Here is a 22101-nt window from a genome sequence, read left to right on the forward strand (position 1 = left end):
CCTCACCTTCCCCCAGCTATGGGTGGCAGTGCTAGGGGCTGGGAAGTTTGGCTTTGAGCTACGTGGTCTCTGCTCCTTCACTTGAAGTCCCCTTTAAAAGGCTTGAGCGCACCATTGCTTCCCTAAAGACGCTACACTGTCACTACACCACCAAATAAAGCAACCCTAGGGAAAGGATGTTCATCCCTCAGGGCCCTTTTGCACCGGGCTGGCTGCAGCGACTGAGAAAAAACAACAAACCAAGGCTGTCCATTGACGTGGCTGCCCGAGCAGTCAGCTGCTGCTGCCTTTGAAGGCTGTTAAGAACCACGATGCCTTCCCCCAGGGAAAGAGACTCTTTTACATTGTCCTGAATACTGCAAGCAGACGACTGCCAGTCCTTGGCAGTGTGAACCTGCAGATTTGTATGATTTTTTTTGTCCTTGCAAAAGTGTCAGAGATTGAAGCTAAATCCTTAGAGTCACAGAATTGGAAGGGACCTCAAGGATCATCCACTTCCAACCCCCCTGCTATGGGCACGGACACCTCGCACTACAGCAGGTTGCTCAGAGCTACATCCAGCCTGGCCTTAACACCATCCATGGATGAGGCTTCCACCACCTCCCTGGGCAACCTGTGCCAGTCTCTCACCACCCTCATAGGGAAGAACTTCTTCCTAAAGTCTAATCTCAATCTCCCCTCCTCCAGCTTGGATCCATTCCCCCCAGTCCTATCCCTCCCTGACACCCTCAAAAGTCCCTCCCCAGCTTTCCTGTAGCCTCCTTCAGATACTGGAAGGCCACAATAAGGTCTGCTCAGAGCCTTCTCTTCTCCAGACTGAACAGCCCCAACTCTCTCAGCCTGTCCTCACAGGAGAGGAGCTCCAGCCCTCTGCTCATCCTCATGGCCCTTCTCTGGACACATTCCATACAGGCACACAGGAATTGTTTTTCCATGCAGAAGCTCTACAAGAGTCACAGCCAAATAGAAATATACTAAGGGGGGTTGGACTTGAAGATCTCCAGAGGTCCCTTCCAACCCCTAACACCCTGTGATCCTGTAATAGGCCAGGCAAGGGCCTGAGCTGGGATGCCTTGCAAGATATTTGTACACCCAAATAGCTGTTCAGAAAGTAATCTCATTCCAAGCACTCTTCATTCTGGGCACACTCTGACTGATAACCAAAGTTCTTTTCCTTACAACAGAGGAGAGAAGCTCTCCTGAAGGCAGAGCCTCCGTGGAAGGGCACTCCCCATCGTTAGCAGGCTTTCTGGTGTTGCAAGGTGTCTAATTATAGAAATCAAACCTTGTTCCAAACAGGGTCTGCATGCTCATTCATGCAGGGCAAGATCTGCACAATAGGCAGTGCCCTGTGTCAGAGGCAAGGCAGAACCACCTGAGGATGGGAGCCCGGCTAGCAAGCAACACAATGCCCACCCCCGGGCAACATCTGCCCACGTGGTGATGCAAACCTGCTCTCACTGGGCCATTTGGGGAGCTTTTGTCTTGGTGAAGATTTGACAGGAGGAGAGGAGCAAGCTGGAACAGGAGGGCAACGTCTGACATTTCTAGGTCTCACTGCTCCACCTTTTCACTCTCAAAAAGGAGGAGAGGACAGGGACAAAAGCCCACGCTGAGAGGAAAAGGAGGAAGAAGCAAGCAAGCCTAAAGCCCCAGCTTTTATCCAGGCTGCTTCAGAGACACAGAAGAAATCTAAGTTAACCAGCAATGAAACACAAAAGCTAACAGCTGCCCTGCTCTGCTGCTTTGCTCTTAAGTCTTTCTGGTTAGAGATCTCATTCTTTCAATATGGAACAGCTCAGATCTTGTTCTCTCTTGCCCTTTTCTTTTGTCCAACCTAGCCCCATGATAAAGAACACCACACACTCCCCACACTCCAGTATTTCTGATACTTGCTCTGCTTTATGGAGCCCTTTCTGGGGTTTCCATTAAAACAAGAGGAAGATGGTGCCAGAATTGTGGGGTCAGATAGTGCCAGAATTGTGGGGGGTCAGATGGTGCCAGAATTGTGGGGCTCAGAGGGTGCTAGAAAGGAGGTGGTGGAGTCACTGTCCCTGGAGGTGTTAAAAAAGGGATTGGATGTGGCACTTGAAGCCATGGTTTAGTAGTCATGAGGTGTTGGGTGACAGGTTGGACTTGGTGATCTTTGAGGTCTTTTCCAACCTTATTGATTCTATGAACTGGGGGGGGGTCAGAGGGTGCTAGAACTGTGGGGGGTCAGAGGGTGCTAGAACTGTGGGCTCTCTCCATTTCAGTGGATAAGCACAGGTCACCTCCTTCCCCTGTGACCCTGTCTCTCAGTTTGCAGTTTCCCCCTGTGAGTGGCCAGGGAGGGAGCCTGTTTTTCCTCTTAAAACATTGTTAGAATGGTTTTGGTGCGTTGCTAGGAAGCCTTCCCAGAGCCTGATTGCTGGTCCATAGCAGAGCAGAATGTCAGGAAAGATCAGCAGGAGCCAAGATGAATGCAAGATGTGTTGATGAGTATCAGCTTGATGCTAAATCCATCTTTCTTTTTTTTTTTTTACTGAATGAGGGACTGAGTTATTTGACAAAATTCCAAACCCTGGATAGCTTGAGGAGAACAAAAATGAAATGCTAGAGGAGTAATCAGCGAGCACAGCTCTCTGGGTGCTGTAGACAGTCAGCTATTTTTAGTCATCTGTTCCCTAACTGAAATGCTGAGGGGAGAGAGGAAGATTTTTTAGGAGCATCCATGGAGCATTCCTGCTCTGCAGTGCAGCAGCTGTTTGCACAGACAAACTCAACCTCAATTCCCACTGCCTTCCTCACACACAGACCTGCCTCAGCTGGGGCAAGCTGTTCCTCCTGCTTCCTGGAGCCACAGCACCTGGGGACTTGTCAAGGAACATTAGTGGACTGCAGGTAATTTCCCCCCCCCCTTGTCCCTTGCCATACCCCAATCCACCCTGCCCTTTGACACAAGCTGGGTGCATTAGGCAGACATTCATGGGTCTCACATCACAGAAGCACAGAATGGCAGGGCTTGGAAGGGACCTTCAGAGATCATCCAGCCCAAGCCCCTTGCCAGAGCAGGATCACCTAGGGCAGGGCACGCAGGAAACTGTTTCCAGGCTCTAGAAATGGACTGAAATGTGGATTAGAAGACAGTTTATTGAGGCTCAGATTCAGAGACAAAATCATCATCAGCAGAAAACAGAAAGCAGAAATCACAAAGCAGAAAAACAAAGTGCCTGGGCCTCAAAGGTCCCCTGGGCCCCCAAATCCAATGCTAGTGAGGGCTGCTGAAGAGGCAAAGGGAGATGTTTCAGACAGGCAACAAATCTGTTAGATTCTGACCTTTCTTTCATGGGCTGCATTCATCTCTGGCCAGCCTTCCTCTTAGGCAGCTGGTTCTGGTTTGCAGAGATTTCAGGCCACTGGAAGAACCACCTTAAGGAGCTGTCTGCATGGACCAGCCCAGCTTGCCCTTGAGCATCTCAGCGTGGGTCCAGCTGAACAATGCTATTGATGCTTCTTGAATTCTGGTGGACCTTTTGTTCTGTGCCAGCTCAAAAAGGGACACAAAAAAATCATCTCTACAGTGAGTTTTGAAGAGGAAGAAGACAGGAAAAGAGAAGGAGTCAGAAAGAGGTTTATTAATCTCTGACACCAATGGTGCCACCTCCTGCTGCTGCAGTGATTGTTGAGCTGGCACCCCTAAGGTGGGCAGAAATCCATGCTGGAAGAACAGAAGCCACCACTCTTATTTTTCTACCTCTTCTGAAGAAGTTTACTCATTCTCTGTCTTCCTCCTGCTCACCCAGCTCTCTTTGGGCTGACTTTTCCTCAACCTAAATGCTCAGACTGGCTGCAGAAGCAGGAGAGGGAAGCCAGAGGAATGAGGGTTGGGGTAAGGCAGCCACAGGAGCCTTACCTTTAGTGTAATTGGTGCTACTTAGTTTCACACTCAGAACAAGCTTCCTTTCCCAACTGAAGGACAACAGAACCACAGAATGTGAGGGGCTAGCAGGAACCTCCAGAGATCATCCAGTCCAACCTTCTGCCAGAGCAGGCTCTCCTAGGGCAGGTGACACAGGAGCACATCCAGGCAGGTTTTGAATGTCTCCAGAGCAGGAGACTCCACAGCCTCTCTGGGCAGCCTGCTCCAGAGCTGCACCCTCACAGTGAAGAAGGTTTCCCTTCTGTTCCTGTAGCACCTCCTCTGCTCCAGCTTGCCCCCAGTGCCCCTTGTCCTGTCATTGGACATCCCTGAGCAGAGCCTGGCTCCAGCCCTGCACATCTTTATCCCCAGCAATGAGGGCAGCCCTCAGGCTCCTCTGCTCCAAGCCCCAGCTCCTTCAGCCTGGCCTCACAGGGAGATGTTCCACTGCCTGCAGCAGCTTTGTGGCTCTGGGATGGACTCTAAGTATCTGTGTTAAACAGCTAACTGAGAGTGACTGACAGCTACTCAGACATCATTTGTCCTCTCTCTTTATTCCCATCCTTTCCTCCCCCCAGCCTAACAGTCTGGTGCAGTGTATTCCCACAGTAAGTCTATCTACATGAGCCCCCAGAGAGCTGGCCTGCTCCAAAAACCTGAGCTCAGAGCAGGGCCCAGACTCACTCCTCCAGTCTGTAGCTTCCCCAGCCCCAGAAGGAAACCCACAAACTATTCCAGCAACACCTTCTACAGAGGGAGGTGGAAACAGCAAGCACATGGCTCTGAGTGTTCCCAACCCTGGTTACCTTCTCAGGCAGGCTAAGACCAGCAACACCAGAGCCACTGCAGCTGTGGCCAGTCTCACCCACCTGGACCCTTTGCTCCTGCACACAGCTCTGGACTCCTGCATTATTGTGGCCACTACAAGAGTGTTTGGTTTTGGTCCCTTGAGCCACAGCAGCAGCAGCCTCTCAGCATGTCCCTGTGTCAGGGTGACCTCCTCCTGTGTGTGCCTCTGACACAGCTGGCCTGAAAATACAAATCTGCACTAGAGGAAAATGGGGCAAAAGGAGAGTGCTGTCTACAGGCTTGGTGCTGTGGGACCACATTCTGTGGGTTCTTAAGGCTGGAATTGCCCAGGGAGGTTGAGGATGCCTCTTCCCAGGGGGTGTTCAAGGCCAGGCTGGATGAGGCCTTGAGCAGCTGAATCTAGGTGAGAGGTGTCCCTGGGCATGGTGGGGAGGTTGGAGCAGATGATCTCTGAGGTCCCTTCCAACCTGAGCCATCCTAGGATTCTATGAATCAGTTCTCAAAACAAACCCCGACCCCAGCCCCCATTTTCTTCCTGCAAGGAGAGCAGTCCATGGAGAAAGAGGATGTGCATCAAGTTAGCCTCCAGGAGCAACCAGAGGCAAAGCAAAGGCCAAGAGGAGAAAGCAGTTTGGTTATGCTCTCACACTGACATTAATGGAAGCCAAATGAGGTAGAGCATTAAGAGAAGGAAAGCATCTCTCCAAAGCACTGGTAGAGCAAACACTGTTGCCATAAATACCTCACTCCCAGAAGCAGGTTGATTAAATTTCTGCAGTTAAATATTTACAGAGCAGATTGCATGGCTTTGGGAGCTGCAGGAGCTGCCTGTTGAATGCCAATGTGTAGTCCTGTCTTCAGGGTCTCCACAGAGCTCTTCCAGCATCAGCTCTCACCTCCTGGCTCCAGTGCTGCCTCCACACATAGTTAGCTGTCAGGAAGGAGCACAGCTGCCCCAGGAGGGGGACAAGCCAGGAGCTGAGGGCACCCACAGCACAGGGTGGGAAGGGACTGCACCAGCAGGACACAGTCCCATGGCACCTGAGCAGCACTGATGGTGACAGTCACAGGTCCCTCCAACAGCCCAGGCATCACCAGACCACACAAGGTAATGAGCTGGAGCCAAGGTCAAGTGAGCCTGGATGAGCAGGGGTTGGAGGGGGGCATGGCATAACTGTCCCTGTGGCACAGCTTTGGCAGGGACTAGACTGACTACAAGGAGGGCTCTCAGCCTGGGCCAGGGGTCCCAGGCAGGCTCAGTCTGTTGGTGCACCCAGGCTATGGCACTGCTCTTGCACCAAACTGCTGTGCCAGGCTTCCACCAGCCATAGCAAAGGACTTCATTCTACTTCAGCTACATGTGACTGCAGCCACTGGCATCTGCTGGAGACATCCACACCTCTACACAGCCACTCCATTCTCTCTTCCTCCTTTGCCTTGTGGCTCCCACAGCTCTGACATTGAAGAATCAAGAAAAGAAAATAAAGGCCTGCAAAGATCTTACAATGAAATCTAAGTCCTGCTCCATGGAAGTGGATCCTCTGCAACATCAGGCAGTTTGGGTTTGGATATCTAACCTGCTCCTGAGGACCTTCAGCCATGAGAAGCAGAAGAGTCTCAAAAAAAACCCCCCAACCAATCCAAATTGCCTTTAAGGGCACATGGCTGGCTCATGGTCATGCTGCCAGGTACTTCCTTGCATGCTGGGTGCTGGCTATCCCAAATGGATTCACTTGGAAGTGATCTTGAACTACAACCATGCTCAGTCCTACAAACAAATGGGTTTTATTAATATATAGCATGAAAATACTTTCCCAAGCATAGAAACACCTAGAGAGAGGCACCATGGCTGCACTTTGGCCACAGCTACCCCATGCAGTGCCACAGGCTGGGAGCAGAGTGGCTGAGAGCAGCCAGGTAGAAAGGGAGCTGGGGGTGCTGGTTGACAGCAGCTGAGCATGAGCCTGCAGGTGGCCAAGAAGGCCAAGGGCATCCTGGCCTGCATCAGGAACAGTGTGGCCAGCAGGAGCAGGGAGGTCATTGTACCCTGTGTTCAGCACTGCTTAGGCCACACCTTGAGTCCTGTGTCCAGTTCTGGGCCTCTCAGTTTAAGAAGGACATTGAGAGGCTTGAAGGTGTCCAGAGAAGGGCAACAAAGCTGGGGAGGGGTCTGGAGCACAACCCTGTGAGGAGAGGCTGAGGGAGCTGGGGTTGCTTAGCCTGCAAGAGAAGGCTCAGGGGAGACCTTCTTGTTCTCTAAACTACCCTGAAGGGAGGTTGTAGCCAGGTGGGGGTTGGTCTCTTCTCCCAGGCAAACAGCACCAGAACAAGAGGACACAGTCTCAAGCTGTGCCAGGGGAAGTTTAGGCTGGAGGTGAGGAGAAAGTTCTTCCCAGAAAGAGTAATTGGCCCTTGGGATGTGCTGCCCAGGGAGGTGGTGGAGTCACCATCCCTGGAGGTGTTCAAGAGGGGATTGGATGTGGCACTTGGAGCCATGGTTTAGTCAGGAGGTGTTGGGTGGTAGTTTGGACTTGATGACCTCTGAAGTCTTTTCCAACCTTAGTGATTCTATGAGTCTTTTGGATTTAACCTTTGGGACTTCAGTCTTTTGGGCATTATGGCTTTATTCTTTAACCTTTTGGACTTAAATCTCTGTTAACTTAGAAACAAAGAAATGAGAATGAAACCAAGCAACTACAGACATCACACATCAGCAGGAACATTTCCATCATTCCTTTTGGTGGAAATCCCAAGCCAGAACAAAGCAGTGAAGCAGGCTTCCAGGGAAAACACAAAATGAGGCAAGTTCTAATGAGAGGAAATAAAACTCATTCCAGAAGGTTAAAACATTGTTCAGAAGTTTGAGCACCACTGGAGAACAGAAATTGGCCAGAAGGAAAGAGGGCTGCCAGACTGGGGGCTGGGCTACCTCCAGAGCTCAATTCACATTTCCTTGGAACCACAAATACCATAAATAATTGTTCCTCAGTGCTCACCCCAAAGCAGCACACTGCTTGCAGGGCAACAAACCTGCTCCCTCAGCAGTGCAGCAGTGCCACTTGTGCCTTTGCTTTGGCATTCTTGATTCCAGCAGGATTCTTAGGAGCCAGGAAGGGGGAGGTGGATCAAGAAAGGCTGATGAAATCTGAGCATTTTAGACTAGTGGAAGGAAAAACAAATAAATAAATGACAAGGAAGCAAATCCCCATGATGTGCTTGTGCTGAGAGGTCTGAGCTGTCTGGGCATGGTGTACTGGGGATGCTCAAAGAGAAGAGGAGCTACATGCACAGGCTGATGGTGAGGGTCCAGGCAGGCTCTTGGCCCATGAGGAAAGCCAACACCAAGTGTTTACATCTGCCTAATGCTGTGCCAGGAGGATCCATCCTTAGGACAGCCACACCCCCAGAAAAGCTACTCCTAGCACATATGCTAAGCACAGTGCTCAGACAAAGCTTTCTTACATGATACTGAAAGCCCTAAACAGCAAACCAAAGAGCTTTGACCTGGACTGTTCCCTCTTGGCTTTAGAAAGGTCAATAATGCTTCACTGCTCTGACACCACTCTCAGCTACTGTCAATGAATGTCACTAAGAAGAATAAACTAAAACTCACAGCTCCCTTATGAGGTAGTTAGGGGCAGATTCTCTCCATTTTACAGCAGAAAATTGAGCTGCAGTACAGCCAAGTCCATGGCACTGCTTGAACCCAGTCCTCCTCCCAGTATTTTGCTCTAGGAAGAAGATCACACATAAAAAACAGGAGTGAAGAGTACAAATGGAGAGGGATTCCTAGCAAAATACAGAAACTTTGCCTGCACCAGTTGACTTCATCCTGTGGAAGCAGTGGCTTTAGAAAAAGTCCTGATAAATGCAGTCCAACAAGGCCTGAAAGGCTGAGGTGAACCCTGGCTGGTCTTAATTCATTCCTTGGGCAGAATCTCACAGACTTTCACAAAAAGCATGGAAAATGAGATCATCTGGTAAGACTCTTACACTGAGTTCTGTCAGGGAGGAGCAGAGCTGCCCCAGGAGGAGGCCAGGCCAGGAGCATTGGATCACAGGGCAGAGCTGAAAGCATTCAGGGCGCTGGCTGCAAGAACTCTGACGTGAACACAGCTTCTGCATAGTCCTCACAAACATCCTGCAGCTCTGCTGCCACATCACAGAGGGCTTCTTCTGTCAGCTCATCTGCAAGACTAAGGGGAAGGAGAGGGAAAGAAAGGAGAAGGGTTCAGGAAGTCAGATTTCAAACCCCTGTCACTCCATCAGCTGCCAGCACTGCTCTGACTTGGAAAGGCAACACTGATGCTTTTTCATCCTTTCTACTGGTTAGCCTAAGACAAGATCTAAATACCACAGAACCCTAGAGTGGCTCAGGTTGGAAGGGACCTCAGAGATCATCTGCTCCAACCTTACCATGGCCTGGGATACCTCTCAACTAGACTCAGCTGCTCAAGGCCTCATCCAGCCTGGCCCTGAACACCCCCAGGGAGGAAATATCCACAGCCTCCCTGGGCAGCCTGTTCCAGAGGCTCACCACCCTCCTACTCAAGAACTTCTTCCTCAGCTCCAGTCTAACCCTGCTCTGCCTCAGCTTCAAACCATTCCCCCTTGTCCTGTCTCTAGACACCCTCAGGAAAAGTCCCTCTGCAGCCTTCCTGTAGGATCCCTTCAGGTTGGATGAGGCCTTGAGCAGCTGAGTCTAGCTGAGAGGCATCCCTGCCTGTGGCAGGGAGGTTGGAGCAGATGACCTCTGAGGTCCCTTCCAACCTGAGCCATTCTATGGTTCTATTTGGAATTTAAATGTCTCCCTGCCCACTCCTTTCCTGAACAAGGACAGAAGAACCTGTTCAGCAGCTGGCACATTCACTTAAACCCCACAAAGCCAGTGCAGATACCTCTCAGCAATCTGCCACGGATCAAAGCTGCCAACTGCCTCGTGGCAAATAACTTTCAAGTGCTGCTTGTATCTGCTGCTGTACTCAGAGATGCTCCTGAGCATGGCCTTGGGCACAGAGAGAGCCACACAGCACTCCTCCCATTGGGAATTCCGAGTCCAAGGCTGCAGGCTGTCATTTCCAGGCTGCAGCTTCTCCTCTGCTTCTTCCTTTTCATCAATAGCACTGGAAATACAAAGCAAGCATTAAGCCACAGCTAGAGTTTCCCAAGGATCAGAAAACCTCTTCCAATAGTAACCATCATTATCTGAAATGAAAACAGGCAGCTCCCAGGCACCACAGTTGAAGGTGGGGCTGAACATTCCACTTACTTGCTATCAAAAGGCTTCCCAAAGAAAATGTCCCTTTCTGGCTCTGTGTGCCCATTTGCTTTGGTCAGCTGGATGGGATGAGGAGAGGTAGGTCTTTGAGCTATTGATGCCATCTGCTGTTCTGGAAGGAAGGAAATAACATTTCAAAATGTTACTTGGGAAGAGAAACCCCAAAATTTCCTTGCAGGGAGGTCTTCAGAGAGGCTTTTGCTTCTTTTGAGAGGAAGCTCTTCTGCTAAGTAAGGTCTTGAAGGTGAGAAGCCCCTGGAATGTAAATGCAACCTAGGATTTGCAAGAGGTCAGTGTGCTAAAAGCTGAGCAGTTTAGAAAGTCTGCCTTTAGTATGAACAGTTTGGTGTCTCAGTGGCTACTTCCAGAGGTGAGATAGAAAATACCACTCTGAAGCTAGTGCAGTCTGTTCAGCTTGGCACTGAATCCAAGACATGGCAAAAAAATCCCACAATGCCATCTCCTCTGCACAAAAAGTCACTACATTTGGGTGGAAAAAGGAATGCTAAGGAAAGACAAAGCCCTAGAAAAGGGACAGCATTCAAACTAGCATTTGATGGTTGGAAGCATGTGGTAAGGATTCCCATCCCTCAGCTGAGCTGCACCAGGAGTGCTTCCCACCCAAAGGGAGCTCCAATAAAGGCAAGGAGAGAATGGCAGCCACAAAGATGATCCAAGGGCTGGAGCACCTCTGCCATGAGGACAGGCTGAGGGAGCTGGGGGTGTTCAGCCTGGAAAAGAGAAGGCTCCAGGGGGGGCCATAGAGCTGCCTTCCAATACTTGAAAGGATCCAGGGGCAGGACAAGGGGGAACGGTTTGAAGCTGAGGGAGAGCAGGGTTAGACTGGAGCTGAGGAAGAAGTTCTTCAGTAGGAGGGTGGTGAGCCTCTGGAATAGGCTCCCCAGGGAGGCTGTGGATATCACCTCCCTGGAGGTGTTCAGGGCCAGGCTGGATGAGGCCTTGAGCAGCCAAGTCTAGCTGAGAGGTGTCCCTGCCCATGATGGGGGAGGCTGGAGGAGATGATCTCTGAGGTCTCTCAGAGCTCCCAAGTTCCAACCTGAGCCATTCTGTGACTCTCCCCAGAGAGATCCTTCCCCTTCTCAAACACTGATTTTTAAGAACCTCATTTTAGGAACAGCAAAAAGAGCTCCTAGAGAAAATAATCTATCTGGATGGTGCTACTTGATTACACATGATTCAGTGGTTTGTTTTCAAACCATGTGAATCTGAAGACACACATGAGAGGACAAAGCAAGTCCATGCAGCAGAGCCTTACCTGTTTGCTCCTGCTGGGCCCAGGCCGCGGGGTCGCTGTACACGATGCGGGTGAACCTGCGGCGCACAGCCTCCTGGGACCTCTGGGGTGGAACAGGCAAAAGCAGTCAGCCAACACACACAGGTCTGCCAGCCAGCCAGACCTTGCTCCATTCAGAATGCAGACACTTAGAGAAATTACAGTTTCTGGAGACTACAAGAAACTGGGGCTAATGAGAGAGGAAAAAAGTCTTACTTCAATTTCTTCCATTCTTTGCAACATTGCCTCCAGACTGTGAGTGTCAGCCACAGGCACAGCTGTGGGCTGGAGGCTCTCACACTGCTCTGTACCCCACAGCTCCTCAGCAGCATCTTCCAAAAGATCATCCAGTAGCTTTTCACTCAGATGATCAGCATTTGCTGTGACCTGCTAGTTAAAAAAAGAAACAACAACAAAAATCAAACCCAAACAGCCCCACAGAAATCCCAGAATGGCTCAGGCTGGAAGGGACCTCAGAGATCATCTACTCCAACCTCCCCACCATGGGCAGGGACACCTCTCAGCTAGACTCAGCTCTCAAGGCCTCATCCAGCCTGGCCTTAAACACCCCAAGGAGGAGGTATGCACAGCCTGCCTGGGCAGCCTGTTCCAGAGTCTCACCACCCTCCTACTGAAGAACTTCTTCCTCAGCTCCAGTCCTGCTCTGCCTCAGCTTCAAACCATTCCCCTTTGTCCTGTCTCTAGACACCCTCAGCAAAAGTCCCTCTGCAGCCTTCCTGTAGGATCCCTTTGGGTACTACAAGGCAGCTCCCTCAGCCTGTCCTCATGGCCAAGGTGCTCCAGCCCTTGGATCATCTTTGTAGCCTCCTCAGGACTTGCTCCAACAGCTCTGTGTCCTTGCACAAATAAGAGCTGCATTAAGCTGAGAAAAAGCTGTGTGCTGCCCCTTGATTAAGATTTCACAGCTCTGAAGGCATCCCCCAAAGAGTGGCATGAGATTGATGGTACTACCTGTGTCCTGTCTGCTAGGGGTTCTAAGTTCTCCTGTGCTGCCATCCCAACCTTGTCTGCACACTGGGCTGGGGAAGCACTTTGTGACCTACAGGGGAGAAAAAAAGAACAAGTGACAAATGCACTCTGAAACTTGATACAGCAACAGAAACTTCAAATCCCAGACACATTCCTTGTACTTTTTGGGGAGTGGTGGGAGTGAGGAGAAGACCATATCAGATCTGACACCCATTATTACATCTTCAGACTAAGTCATTATCTTAATTTCTCTGCTTTCTCTCCTGCTAAGGTCAGTGAACAGCTTCATTCTTCCAGAAGTTTCTGCTCCAAGCCATGGTAGTCATCAGGAATACAACAGTACCACAGAGGGTTGGAGATTGCACACTGACAACTGAAGAATGACATCATGTGATCCTGAGTGCTAGTTCTGAGGCTTGCAAAAAGCCTTGGAGGCAAGATTCCTGGTGACTCAACCTCTATGAGCCAGGAAAGGCTGTTCACAAAGAGGGATCTTCAGCTATGTTTCTGCTAAACAGTGCTGAGAGGAGCTCCTCATCTTACCATGCACACTGCCTAGCACAGATCCAGCAGCTGGATCAGTGGTCAGGTCTCACACTGCCACCAACAGCAGCCCCAAAGCAAGCTCAACCTGGGGAGCCCTGCTCTGCAAGATGCTGAACACAGATCAGACCAAACCCACACTCTGTCCATGGGCAGGACAAGGACATTTTGTCCTTCTGGAACAGGAAGATGATCTTCATCTCCTTAATGCAGTGCTGTGCATCCCCACTCTGCATGCTGTGTCAGTGCCCTGCCCAGCACAGCTTGGCCTGGATCTCCCAGGCAGCGCTGGGATCCGAGCCAGCAAAAAGCACAAAGCAGCAGCTCCTCCCAGGCCGGATGGGTGAGGAGGTGGGAAAAGAAGACAGCCCCCAGGCAGTAAGCTGTGCTGTGCCAGCCCATGTCCCATGGGAGACAGCAGCACCTCCAGAGGGGGCAGGTGGTGAACGTACCGCCGGGGTGCCGCAGGGCGCGGGGGCACGCGGGGCACTCTGCTCTCCTTAGCAGGCCGCTGGCTGCCCTTCAGCTGGAAGGCTATGGTGGGCTCCTGGAACCGGGCACGCCTCCCCCCAGGCCTCCTCTGCAGAGATTTCAGCTGCCCCTTGAAATGCACAGAGTGAAAACAGACCCCAGGTGTTGAACTCGTAAAGCATTTTGCGTTCTGCTTCAGCACTGCCCCCGAATCCTGCCTGCTGGCTTTGCTGCACAGATGACACGTGGGGAGGATTTACAACTGATCTGAAGGGAAGCAGAGCTGTGCTTGAACAAAGCACAAGCTGAAGCCTGCAACCACTACTTTTGCCAAGTTTCCATTTTCTCAGCGCTGCTCTTCATGGGGAGAAGAGGCAGAATCCCCTCTCCTGCCCTGCTGCCCACGCTCCTCTGGATGCAGCCCAGCACACAGCTGCCTGCTGGGCTGCAGGAGGGCACTGCTGGCTCCCAGTTTGCTTCTCATTCACCAACATCCCCGAGTCTCTTTCTTCAGGGCTGCTCTCAACACACTCTGCACCCAGCCTGGATTTGTGCCTGGGACTGGCCTGACCCAGACGCAGGCCCTTGCACTGGGACTTGTTGAACCTCGTGCAGTTGACACTGGCTCACTCCTCAAGCCTGTCTGGATGCCACCCCTGCCCTTCAACAAGTCCCCTGCTCTACACAGCTTGGTGCCATCAGCAAACTCACTGAGGGTGCCCTCAGTGCCACTGCCCATGTGGCTGACAAAGATGTCTTACATTTGATAACAAATCCCAGAGGCCAAGTAAGAGCAAGCATCAATCCTTTTGCCACTTCCATACCCGTGATTTGCTAGCTGAGCACATCCCTTTCTTCTTCAAAGGGCCACCTTCAAGGCTAGGATCCTTTTTTCCAGCTCCAGCTCTCACCAAGGCATCTTTGCTTCCTCGTGAAGTGGAGCTGGGGGGTCCTTTGCTCTCTGGAGTAAGGGGGTCCTTTCCTTCTGGGGATTTACTGTGCAATGGATGAGCACAACTGTTTGCCTTCTGAACTGCTGGAAGATTGGCAACATGTCAGTGCTGATCTCTATCAAAAAGAACAAACAAACCTTTAAGTGGAAAGGATTTAATAATACAAAATACAAACCAGCCAAGAGGCTCCTGGCAGCTGCAGGTTTTCTAGGTTCTTGTCTGTGCTGCCCCTTTAAGAGGAGAAGTTTCTGCTCTCTTTTTGGAGATGGAAGCTGTTTTCTGGCTGGAAATGCCTCAGTGTTACTTGGAGATCTGCCCTGAGATGCTGCAACACATTTCTTCACCTTTTTGGGTGTTTGTTTCTTTTCCAGCAGTGACTCCAGATCCTGCACCACATATTTAGAACTGTAATCACTCTCTCAGTAAAACTGAGGTAATAATGAGAAGCAAATCCATGAGATTCTAGGTAGCTGGAATTTGGTTTTGGCTTGGTTTTGGATTGACAGCTTGTTTGTGCAAAAGCTTCATCCTATTATTAACCTGACTCTTACAGAGAAGGCTTGCATTTAAGTTTTGACAACTGACTCCAGCACATTAGCTGCTTACAGCCATTCAAAAAGAAATGGACACAAAGGCTGTGGACAAAAAGGTAGAGCTGAAGGCTACCATAAGACAGGACACTTCTTCCCATGTGAAGTCCAAACTTGAACAAATCATAGAATGGTTTGGGTTGGAAGGGACCTCCAAAGGTCACCTAGTCCAACCCCCCTGCAGTGAGCAGGGCCATCCCCAACTAGCTCATCATTAATTAGGAACATTACAAACACATTTATGCATTAGAAAATATGGCCTCTAAAAAAGCCCCAACCCAACAGCAAGCAACTCTGCCACCTCCTGAACACACAGGGCAGGTTGCAGTCTCACATTTCACTCCTTCTTTTCTCCCTTAGCTAAAGCAAAATGTTTTCTTTTCTTACCTCAACTTGCAGCAAGATCTCTGTGATGACATCAGAAATGGAGGAGGCCCCTTCCAGTCTGGCAGAACAGAGAGAGAGCTGTCGAATGAGACTGCCCAGCTCCCTGTAGGGGGCAGGGACCTGCTGCTCCGCTTGATCTGCAAAATGATTGGCAAAGGTGTGCAAGGCTCTCACGGCTCCCCTGTGTGCTGCTGCCAGCCTGGACGCTGCTTGAGACTGGGGAGGGGACAAAGAAATGCTTCAGTTGCTGTAGTGTCTAAGAATCTTGGTACCATTCAAACGACTCCTGCCAAACTTGTATGCTGAAACACTCAGGCTTGGGATTATCCTGATGGACACGAGGCCATTTGTGAGACTAAACAAGTGACCTGCTAAAGGCACTACACAAGGGTACTCACACCAAGTATCCTGCCAGCTTCAGATCACAGAGCCTGGGTTTAACATACTCTGATGTCTCTCCTACCTATGACAACAGAGCAGCTGCAAGCATGGGCTTGGGCCTAATGTGCAACAACTGCCAAACACAGAACAGTCTCCATCCAACACAAGTGATGGAAAAGCACAAGAGGAGGGGACAATATTGGCCAAACAGGAGGCATGACCTCAGTGCTGTCTTTCTGAAAGATGCTGAGCAGGGAAGAAAGAAAGGCTGATAAAACTGAGTGACATCAACAGGAAGTGAAAAACCCTCTAGTGTCAGAGTGTTATTCACAAAAGGAAGTGGGATGAAGAGGGAATTAGAAGGCAGATAACAGCAGAAAACCAACAGCCTTCCTCTTAGCTTCACTGTAGACAGATAAGAACTGAGGAGAAGATGGAAGCAGCAATGACAGTATGAGAGCAAAGGAGACACAGCCCTGTGAGGAGACAAAAGGTGCAAGATCCAAAGGAAACCTCCCTTCTGGAGAGGGCTAAAGTGTACCCTAGATAACCAAACTCAGTTAGAAAACCTCTCAATTAGTTACAGCCTGAAGGAGAATCACATCTTACCTTTTTGGTATGTTTGATTTTATGAGCACTCAGTTTCTCTAAATCATCCTGAATTTCTTTCACCTGTTTATCAAGAGAGGAGGAGGGGAGAGGAAAGTGAGTCAGACTCAGCCCCATGTCTATAAATGAACAGCTAACCTTCACTGCAGCATCTGAGTGACAGTCCAACTGCGATGCTTACCTCTTTGTCACGAGAGGATTAATCACACCATTCAGCTCTAAACTAGAATGCCATGGAAGTTAGAGACAGCCTGATGGTATTTCTCTGGTTTCAGTTCACTTCTCTCAAGCCCAGCCCCCCTAGATCCCAGGCTCAAATGCCAGCTCCTACCTGCTGCTGGAGCACATACAGCATCCGTGCTGACCGCGCTGCTTGCTTCTGCCTCCTAGCACAAACTCTCTGCTCTTCATCAGGATCTAAAGCTTCTCTCTCTCTGCCTAAGCAGCAAGAAATGTGAAGTTTTACACCTCCATTTAACATGTGAAAATCCCAGTTAAGCCATAACAGCAAACAATCGAGCCCCAGGCCTCTTTCAAGCAGAGCCAGCACACAACCAGGCTCCCCTGAGCGGTGATGTCAGGGAGAGATTTTTATCTCCATGCCCTGCTGCTTTTGGGAAGCTGACTGAACATTCCTGTACTCATTAGTTATGTCCTACCAAACCACAGGACACCCCTCAGCTGTAGAGCAGCCAGGCAGCAGGCACTGGGGGTGGCTGGGCTGGAGGCAGCCTTTGCATGACTTGGTTTGGATTTCTCTCTTCTTCCTCTCTCCTCCCCTTAGAAAACTCTCTTTATCTCTACCCCTACATTTCCTTGCTTTGAATCCTTCTGTTCTCTCCCCTGTCCCACTGAAGTGGAAATGAGCACAAGTGGCACTCTGCTGCCAACAAGGGGTGGCCCACACCAGGGTGTCAGAAAGCACATTAATCATGCTACTGCACAGCCATACATGGAGTCAGGCTTGGGGAGTTCAATGTTCCCAGCTGTTGCCCCCTTCCCATCACTGGTGAGAATGGGGTTCATGATACTGTTTCTTGCAGTCTCAGTCTCTAGCCAACAGGCCTACAGATACCAATATTTTCTCACCCATATTACTAAACAGCCTACCACTAATTTAGTATCATTGCAGGCTGGATTGGAACTCACCAGGAACACTCTGAGTGGTTTAACCTGGTCAACCCTTCTAGCTTTTACCTGCTTTTCAAAGAAGTTAGGTGGCTCTCAGCTAAAAAGGGATTCTAATCCAAGCAAAACACCCCAGACCCCAGGAGTCAAAATGAATTAACAAACTACTGTGCATTTAGAGAAGATAATTAGTGTTCAGCCTTACACCTTTTTTAGTCAGTTCTTCAATTTTCTGGACACAGCTCCTCAATTCCTTATGCAGCTGTCGGACTTCCTGCATATTTTTGTCTTCTTGCCTCTTTTCATTTGGCTTAGGGTCCTGCTTTGTGCCATGGGTGGGTGAAGAGCCCAAACCAGCTGGGATTAGCTTTCCTCCTTTGGGTGTGTAGATATAAACCTTAGCACCAGAGCTGGTAGTCTCCACTTTGGAAGGCTGGCCGAGTTTCTGCTGGTATTTCATCCAAGTTTGAGACTTCAGAGCACTTTTATTTTCTAGACTTTCAACTGCTTCAGTCTTCTGCTGTTGTAACTTCTGGGCCAACAATGGTTTACTGCCTGCATCTCCAAACACTTGCTGTTTCACTTGCTCTTTGAGACGTCTTCGTTTTATGTCCCTTTTGGCTAGCTCAACAGCCAACCTTAGTCTCTCTTCAGATACCACTGAAAACATGCTAGAGCTCCTCAGGCTGGGCTCTTTACTCCCAGCCAGATTTCTCTGATCATTGGAGCCTTTCAGTTTTTCTATTATGACTGGAGGGGGAGTGGAGAATCTGAGAGCCAAGTTCTCTGGAGCTGCAGGAACGTTTCTGTTGAACTGCAGCTGTTGCAAAGAAGGGAAGAAAGATAAAAAGCTGATGTTACACACAAGACTTCACACAGGCGAGGTACCTCTAGTCCATGACAGCAAGGAAAATGGAGCTTCATTTTCATATTAGAACACATTCTGCCATGGTGGTACTTCTGCATTGCATGCAGGGAATGCATCCACTCAGACCAATGCCAGTATCTAAAAGTGTTTACAATTAAGCATTTAAATCACCTTGAAAAGAGTTCCTGAAAGAAGTCAAGCAATACCTGTGTGTGTAAAACCTTTGCTTCATTCCTGTACTGCTGGGTAGTGGATGCAAATGTACCATCAGGCACAGCTGGCTTGCTTGGTCCCATCCCATTGGCTTGATGCTGCCAATACAGTTATTTGTCCTTTGCTTACGACTGTGAAGACAAGAAGAATCATCCATTATTTCTGCCTCTCAAAACCAGCCCCAGCTCTGGTGTCAGTAACAGAGACCAAACCCGGGGAAGCACAAGGAGGCAGAAAGCACAGCCCGGGCACTTGTCCAGGCGGCACACGAAACGGAGAGCCCAATCCCACGGCTATGGGGAGAAGTTACACTTCACATCCTGCTGTTACACCCCCTCACGGGAAGCCGAGGAGCACCGCGCCAGGCCGTGAGGCTCTCGCCATGAGCACCGAGTATACTGCCCAGGGCAACTGAGCACCGTAAGGATGAGAAAACCGGCGAGAGAACCTCAGCCCGGCCGTGCCTGCCCGTGGGTTTTGGTCACGACCGAGGGAGATTCCGCCGCGGTGCGGCCTCCCTCCAGCCGCCCGCAGCCACGGCCCCACGGCCGCCAGCCCAGCCTCCCCCCGCGGCCCAGCCCTGCCGGCGGCAGCCCCCGCGGCCTGCCGGCTCCTCGCCTCGCCCTCACGGCAGCCAGGGAGGGCGAGCCCGGCACCTGCGAGCCAAACCGCTCACTGCTGCCAGGGAAGGGCGAGCGGGCAGCCCGAGCCCGACACCTGCGAGCTGAGCCACCCGCTGCTGCCAGGGAAGGGCGAGCGGGCAGCCCGAGCCCGGCACCTGCGAGCCGAGCCCGCGCTCAGACCTACCGGGACGCTGCTGCGGGACGCTGCTGCAGACCGCCCCTGGCAACCGCCGCCGCAGAGGCCGCCGGGAAGCGAGCGGAGCGGCGTGGAGCTACGGCGCCCGACGCGGAACTACGGTGTCCGGCGTGGGACTGCGGCGCCGGGGCGGAGCTGACCCTTCCCGCCGTCGCCATGGGCTGGGAGGAGAAGCAGGTCCGCGGGTACTCCGAGTTCGTGCAGACGGCGCAGAGCTTCCACGGCCGGCCCATCTTCGCGCTCTTCTGCGGCGACAAGGATGCCGAGGGCAAGAGCTGGTGCCCGGACTGCGTGACGGGTGAGGCTCCGCTCCCCGCTGCGGGAGGACGGGGGGCGCAGGGGTAGGCGCGGCTGGGCAGCGTCCGACTGGCTCGGCCGTCGCAAGGACCCCGGTACCGGCGGAACGCCCTGCCCCGGGGTGTCCGGCGCCGTGCTGACTGCCGTGTGCCAGGGGAAGCCGCATCTCGCCGCCCCCTCCAGGCTCTGTTACCGGGGATGGTGACCGGGCTGGGCACGGTTCAGGTGCCGAGCTCTGGCTGCAGTTACCGCGGTGGCAGTGCGGGAGCCAGCTGTAGCGGCTGCCTCGCTAACCAGCTCCCCGCGCTGCGCTCCCTGCCTTAGCCGCATTCCGCGGAACGGCATGCAGTGTAACGTGTTGTTCAGCTAGGGCCGGTGCTAAGCCCCAGGGAACAATGAAATGCAAATCCTAAGATTGTAAATTGTGAAATGCTCTGTGCCAAGGGGCAGAAGACAAAGGCAGTTCCTTAGAAAACATTGCACTGAACTTTCTGGATCGTGTGCTGGCAACTGCTTGCTGCTGTGCTGAGAGGTTTTGGTACAGACAGGGGACAGTGGTTGTTCCCCCTTGTTAAAGCAGAAATTGGCCTTTACTCAGAGCTGAGTCCCTGCAGTGTTGAGCATGTTATAAATGCTGCACAGCTTGTGGATAGTCAGATGAAACAAAAGCAGACCAAACATTAACCAGCAGCCTTGCTGGTCAAGGTAGATCCATGTGATTCTGTAGCAGCACTGCAAAAGTATTAACTACTGATAGATGTATGTTTTTTTCAATTACTCCAGCTGAACCAGTTGTGAGGAATGAGCTTCATAACATGCCTGATGGGTCTGTGTTTATCTACTGCCTAGTAGGAGACAGAGCCTAGTAAGTGACTCTTTTACTGTCAACCACCGATAGATAACTTTGCTATTCATGGAGTAGAGGTTAAGTGAGCTGTTGGAACTGCCTGATCTGTCCTTTCCTGTAAGGAATGAAACATGTTTGTGAGATTTGAGGTCTACATCATCCCAAATGTGAACTATCTGCATGCTTGTTCTGACATGTGGGTTGGGATTCAAGGGCCTTTACCTTTGACTCATCTCTGAAGGAATTTCAGCAAGTGAACTTCAACCTGAATCTTTACAAGCTGTGCTTAACCCCTTCTCCCCAAACAGCTGGAAAGATCCTAACAATGAATTCAGGAAGAACCTGAAACTAACTGGAGTGCCTACACTACTTAAATATGGAACAGTAAGTGATTTTTGTGTATATTCTGGGACTACAGCCATTCAGCAGCAGCTGCTGGCTGTAAATGAATTAGTTAGGCATTATTTTTGTGTTTTAAAAGAGCAGACAACTAGGAACAGCTCTTCTGCTCCCACTCAGGCACTCTGCCTGGCTCAGTTCCTCCAGAAGTAACCACTCTGCTGTCTAGTCTTGTCTCTTAGAAGCACATACTAAAGAAAAGTACTTAGCACATAGTGGTTGAGGGGTAGAGAAGATTCATAGCAACATATTGTCAGCTTTGCAACTTGCAGCTCCTCCAATCTTACAAAACCCAAAGACAGAATATTCCAGGAGTGAGGCAAGTTCTCTGCTGCCTCCTGATTCAGGCAGGCTGCAGCTCAAGCCTTAACTTGTGCACATGATTTAAATCAGCAGTTGCTTCAGGAGATGACTCTTGCAAAGCCACAAAAACCTCAGGCGTTCTCCTCTGATTCTTACACTGCCAGCTCCACCCCACCACCCTTCCCCATTTGTTGGGAGCCTGGCTGAGGTTAGTTTGTACAAATGGCTGTAGCCTGGAGAAGGCTTCAGAACTGCCCCTAAACATCTTTTTCTTTGCAGCCTCAGAAGCTGGTTGAAGAAGAATGTTTTAAAGCAGAGCTTGTGCGTATGCTGTTTACTGAAGACTAAAGGCATCAATCATTGACAGAGAGCTTCATCTCAACCCCCTCCAGTGTCCTTTCAAGGAATCCTCCACTTTTTTGTCTTTTCCCCCCCCTCTTTACACTCCCCTGGTTAATTATCTTGCCTAGATTGAGGTAAATGTCATTGCATTCCAGATGCAAACCTTCCACAGAGCCTTGCAGCACCAAAAGTAATAAATGGGCCTTTCATTTTCAAACAAACTTCAGTCTGAACAGAGTCTTTTTTCCAAGGAGCTCAGCTCATATATTATGAATTTGGAGCAGCCTCCAATTACTGAAAAGATTTTAGTGCTAAATTAATAGTGAATGAAACAAGGAAATCTCCCCCTTTTGCCTAAATCTGAGTTCATAGAGCTAAGGAAGCTGTTCAGGCAGATTTTTCAGTGCCAGTGTTTGTGAAACCCCCACCCTGAATACTGCATCCAGTTCTGGTGTCCACAGCATAAGGAGGACACTGGGCTGTTGGAGCCAGTCCAGGGGAGGGCCACAAATATGATCCAAGGGCTGGAGCACCTCTGCTGTGAGGATAGGCTGAGGGAGCTGGGGGTGTCTGGCAGCCTAGAAAACACTCAGGGAGGACCTTAGAGCTGCTTTCCAATAGCTGAAGGGATCCTACAGGAAGGCTGCAGAGGGACATTTCCTGAGGGTGTCTAGGGAC

General features: G+C 50.7%; 2 protein-coding genes across 2 annotated transcripts; one reads left to right on the forward strand and one right to left on the reverse strand.

The window, feature by feature from the left end:
• Positions 1-7885: 7885 nt before the first annotated feature.
• KIAA0753 (KIAA0753 ortholog) lies at positions 7886-18542 on the reverse strand. Its single transcript, XM_054166950.1, has 14 exons — positions 18410-18542; positions 17543-18155; positions 16539-16645; positions 16208-16270; positions 15218-15433; positions 14416-14626; positions 14112-14323; positions 13269-13417; positions 12256-12343; positions 11500-11673; positions 11266-11347; positions 9981-10101; positions 9610-9834; positions 7886-8907 (listed from the first exon to the last, which is right to left on the reverse strand). Exons 1-14 carry the CDS (start codon positions 18497-18499, stop codon positions 8790-8792), a joined length of 2469 nt encoding a protein of 822 aa, XP_054022925.1. The 5' UTR covers positions 18500-18542; the 3' UTR covers positions 7886-8789.
• Positions 18543-19290: 748 nt separating this feature from the next.
• TXNDC17 (thioredoxin domain containing 17) lies at positions 19291-21726 on the forward strand. Its single transcript, XM_054166670.1, has 4 exons — positions 19291-19533; positions 20316-20397; positions 20688-20763; positions 21361-21726. Exons 1-4 carry the CDS (start codon positions 19392-19394, stop codon positions 21427-21429), a joined length of 369 nt encoding a protein of 122 aa, XP_054022645.1. The 5' UTR covers positions 19291-19391; the 3' UTR covers positions 21430-21726.
• Positions 21727-22101: the final 375 nt, after the last annotated feature.

Source organism: Dryobates pubescens, chromosome 13 (genome assembly GCF_014839835.1).
Source record: "Dryobates pubescens isolate bDryPub1 chromosome 13, bDryPub1.pri, whole genome shotgun sequence".
NCBI classification, from domain to species: domain Eukaryota; kingdom Metazoa; phylum Chordata; class Aves; order Piciformes; family Picidae; genus Dryobates; species Dryobates pubescens.

Excerpts from the sequence above, each read along its gene's own strand:
- KIAA0753 (XM_054166950.1), bottom strand. The coding sequence starts at position 18,499 with ATGGGACCAAGCAAGCCAGCTGTGCCTGATGGTACATTTGCATCCACT. Across the intron at positions 15,434-16,207 it reads AAATCAAACATACCAAAAAG|TCTCAAGCAGCGTCCAGGCT; the intron begins GTAAGATGTGAT and ends TCCCCTCCCCAG. Across the intron at positions 11,674-12,255 it reads CCCTAGCAGACAGGACACAG|CAGGTCACAGCAAATGCTGA; the intron begins GTAGTACCATCA and ends TTTTTTAACTAG.
- TXNDC17 (XM_054166670.1), top strand. The coding sequence starts at position 19,392 with ATGGGCTGGGAGGAGAAGCAGGTCCGCGGGTACTCCGAGTTCGTGCAG. Across the intron at positions 19,534-20,315 it reads GTGCCCGGACTGCGTGACGG|CTGAACCAGTTGTGAGGAAT; the intron begins GTGAGGCTCCGC and ends CAATTACTCCAG. Across the intron at positions 20,398-20,687 it reads CTAGTAGGAGACAGAGCCTA|CTGGAAAGATCCTAACAATG; the intron begins GTAAGTGACTCT and ends CTCCCCAAACAG.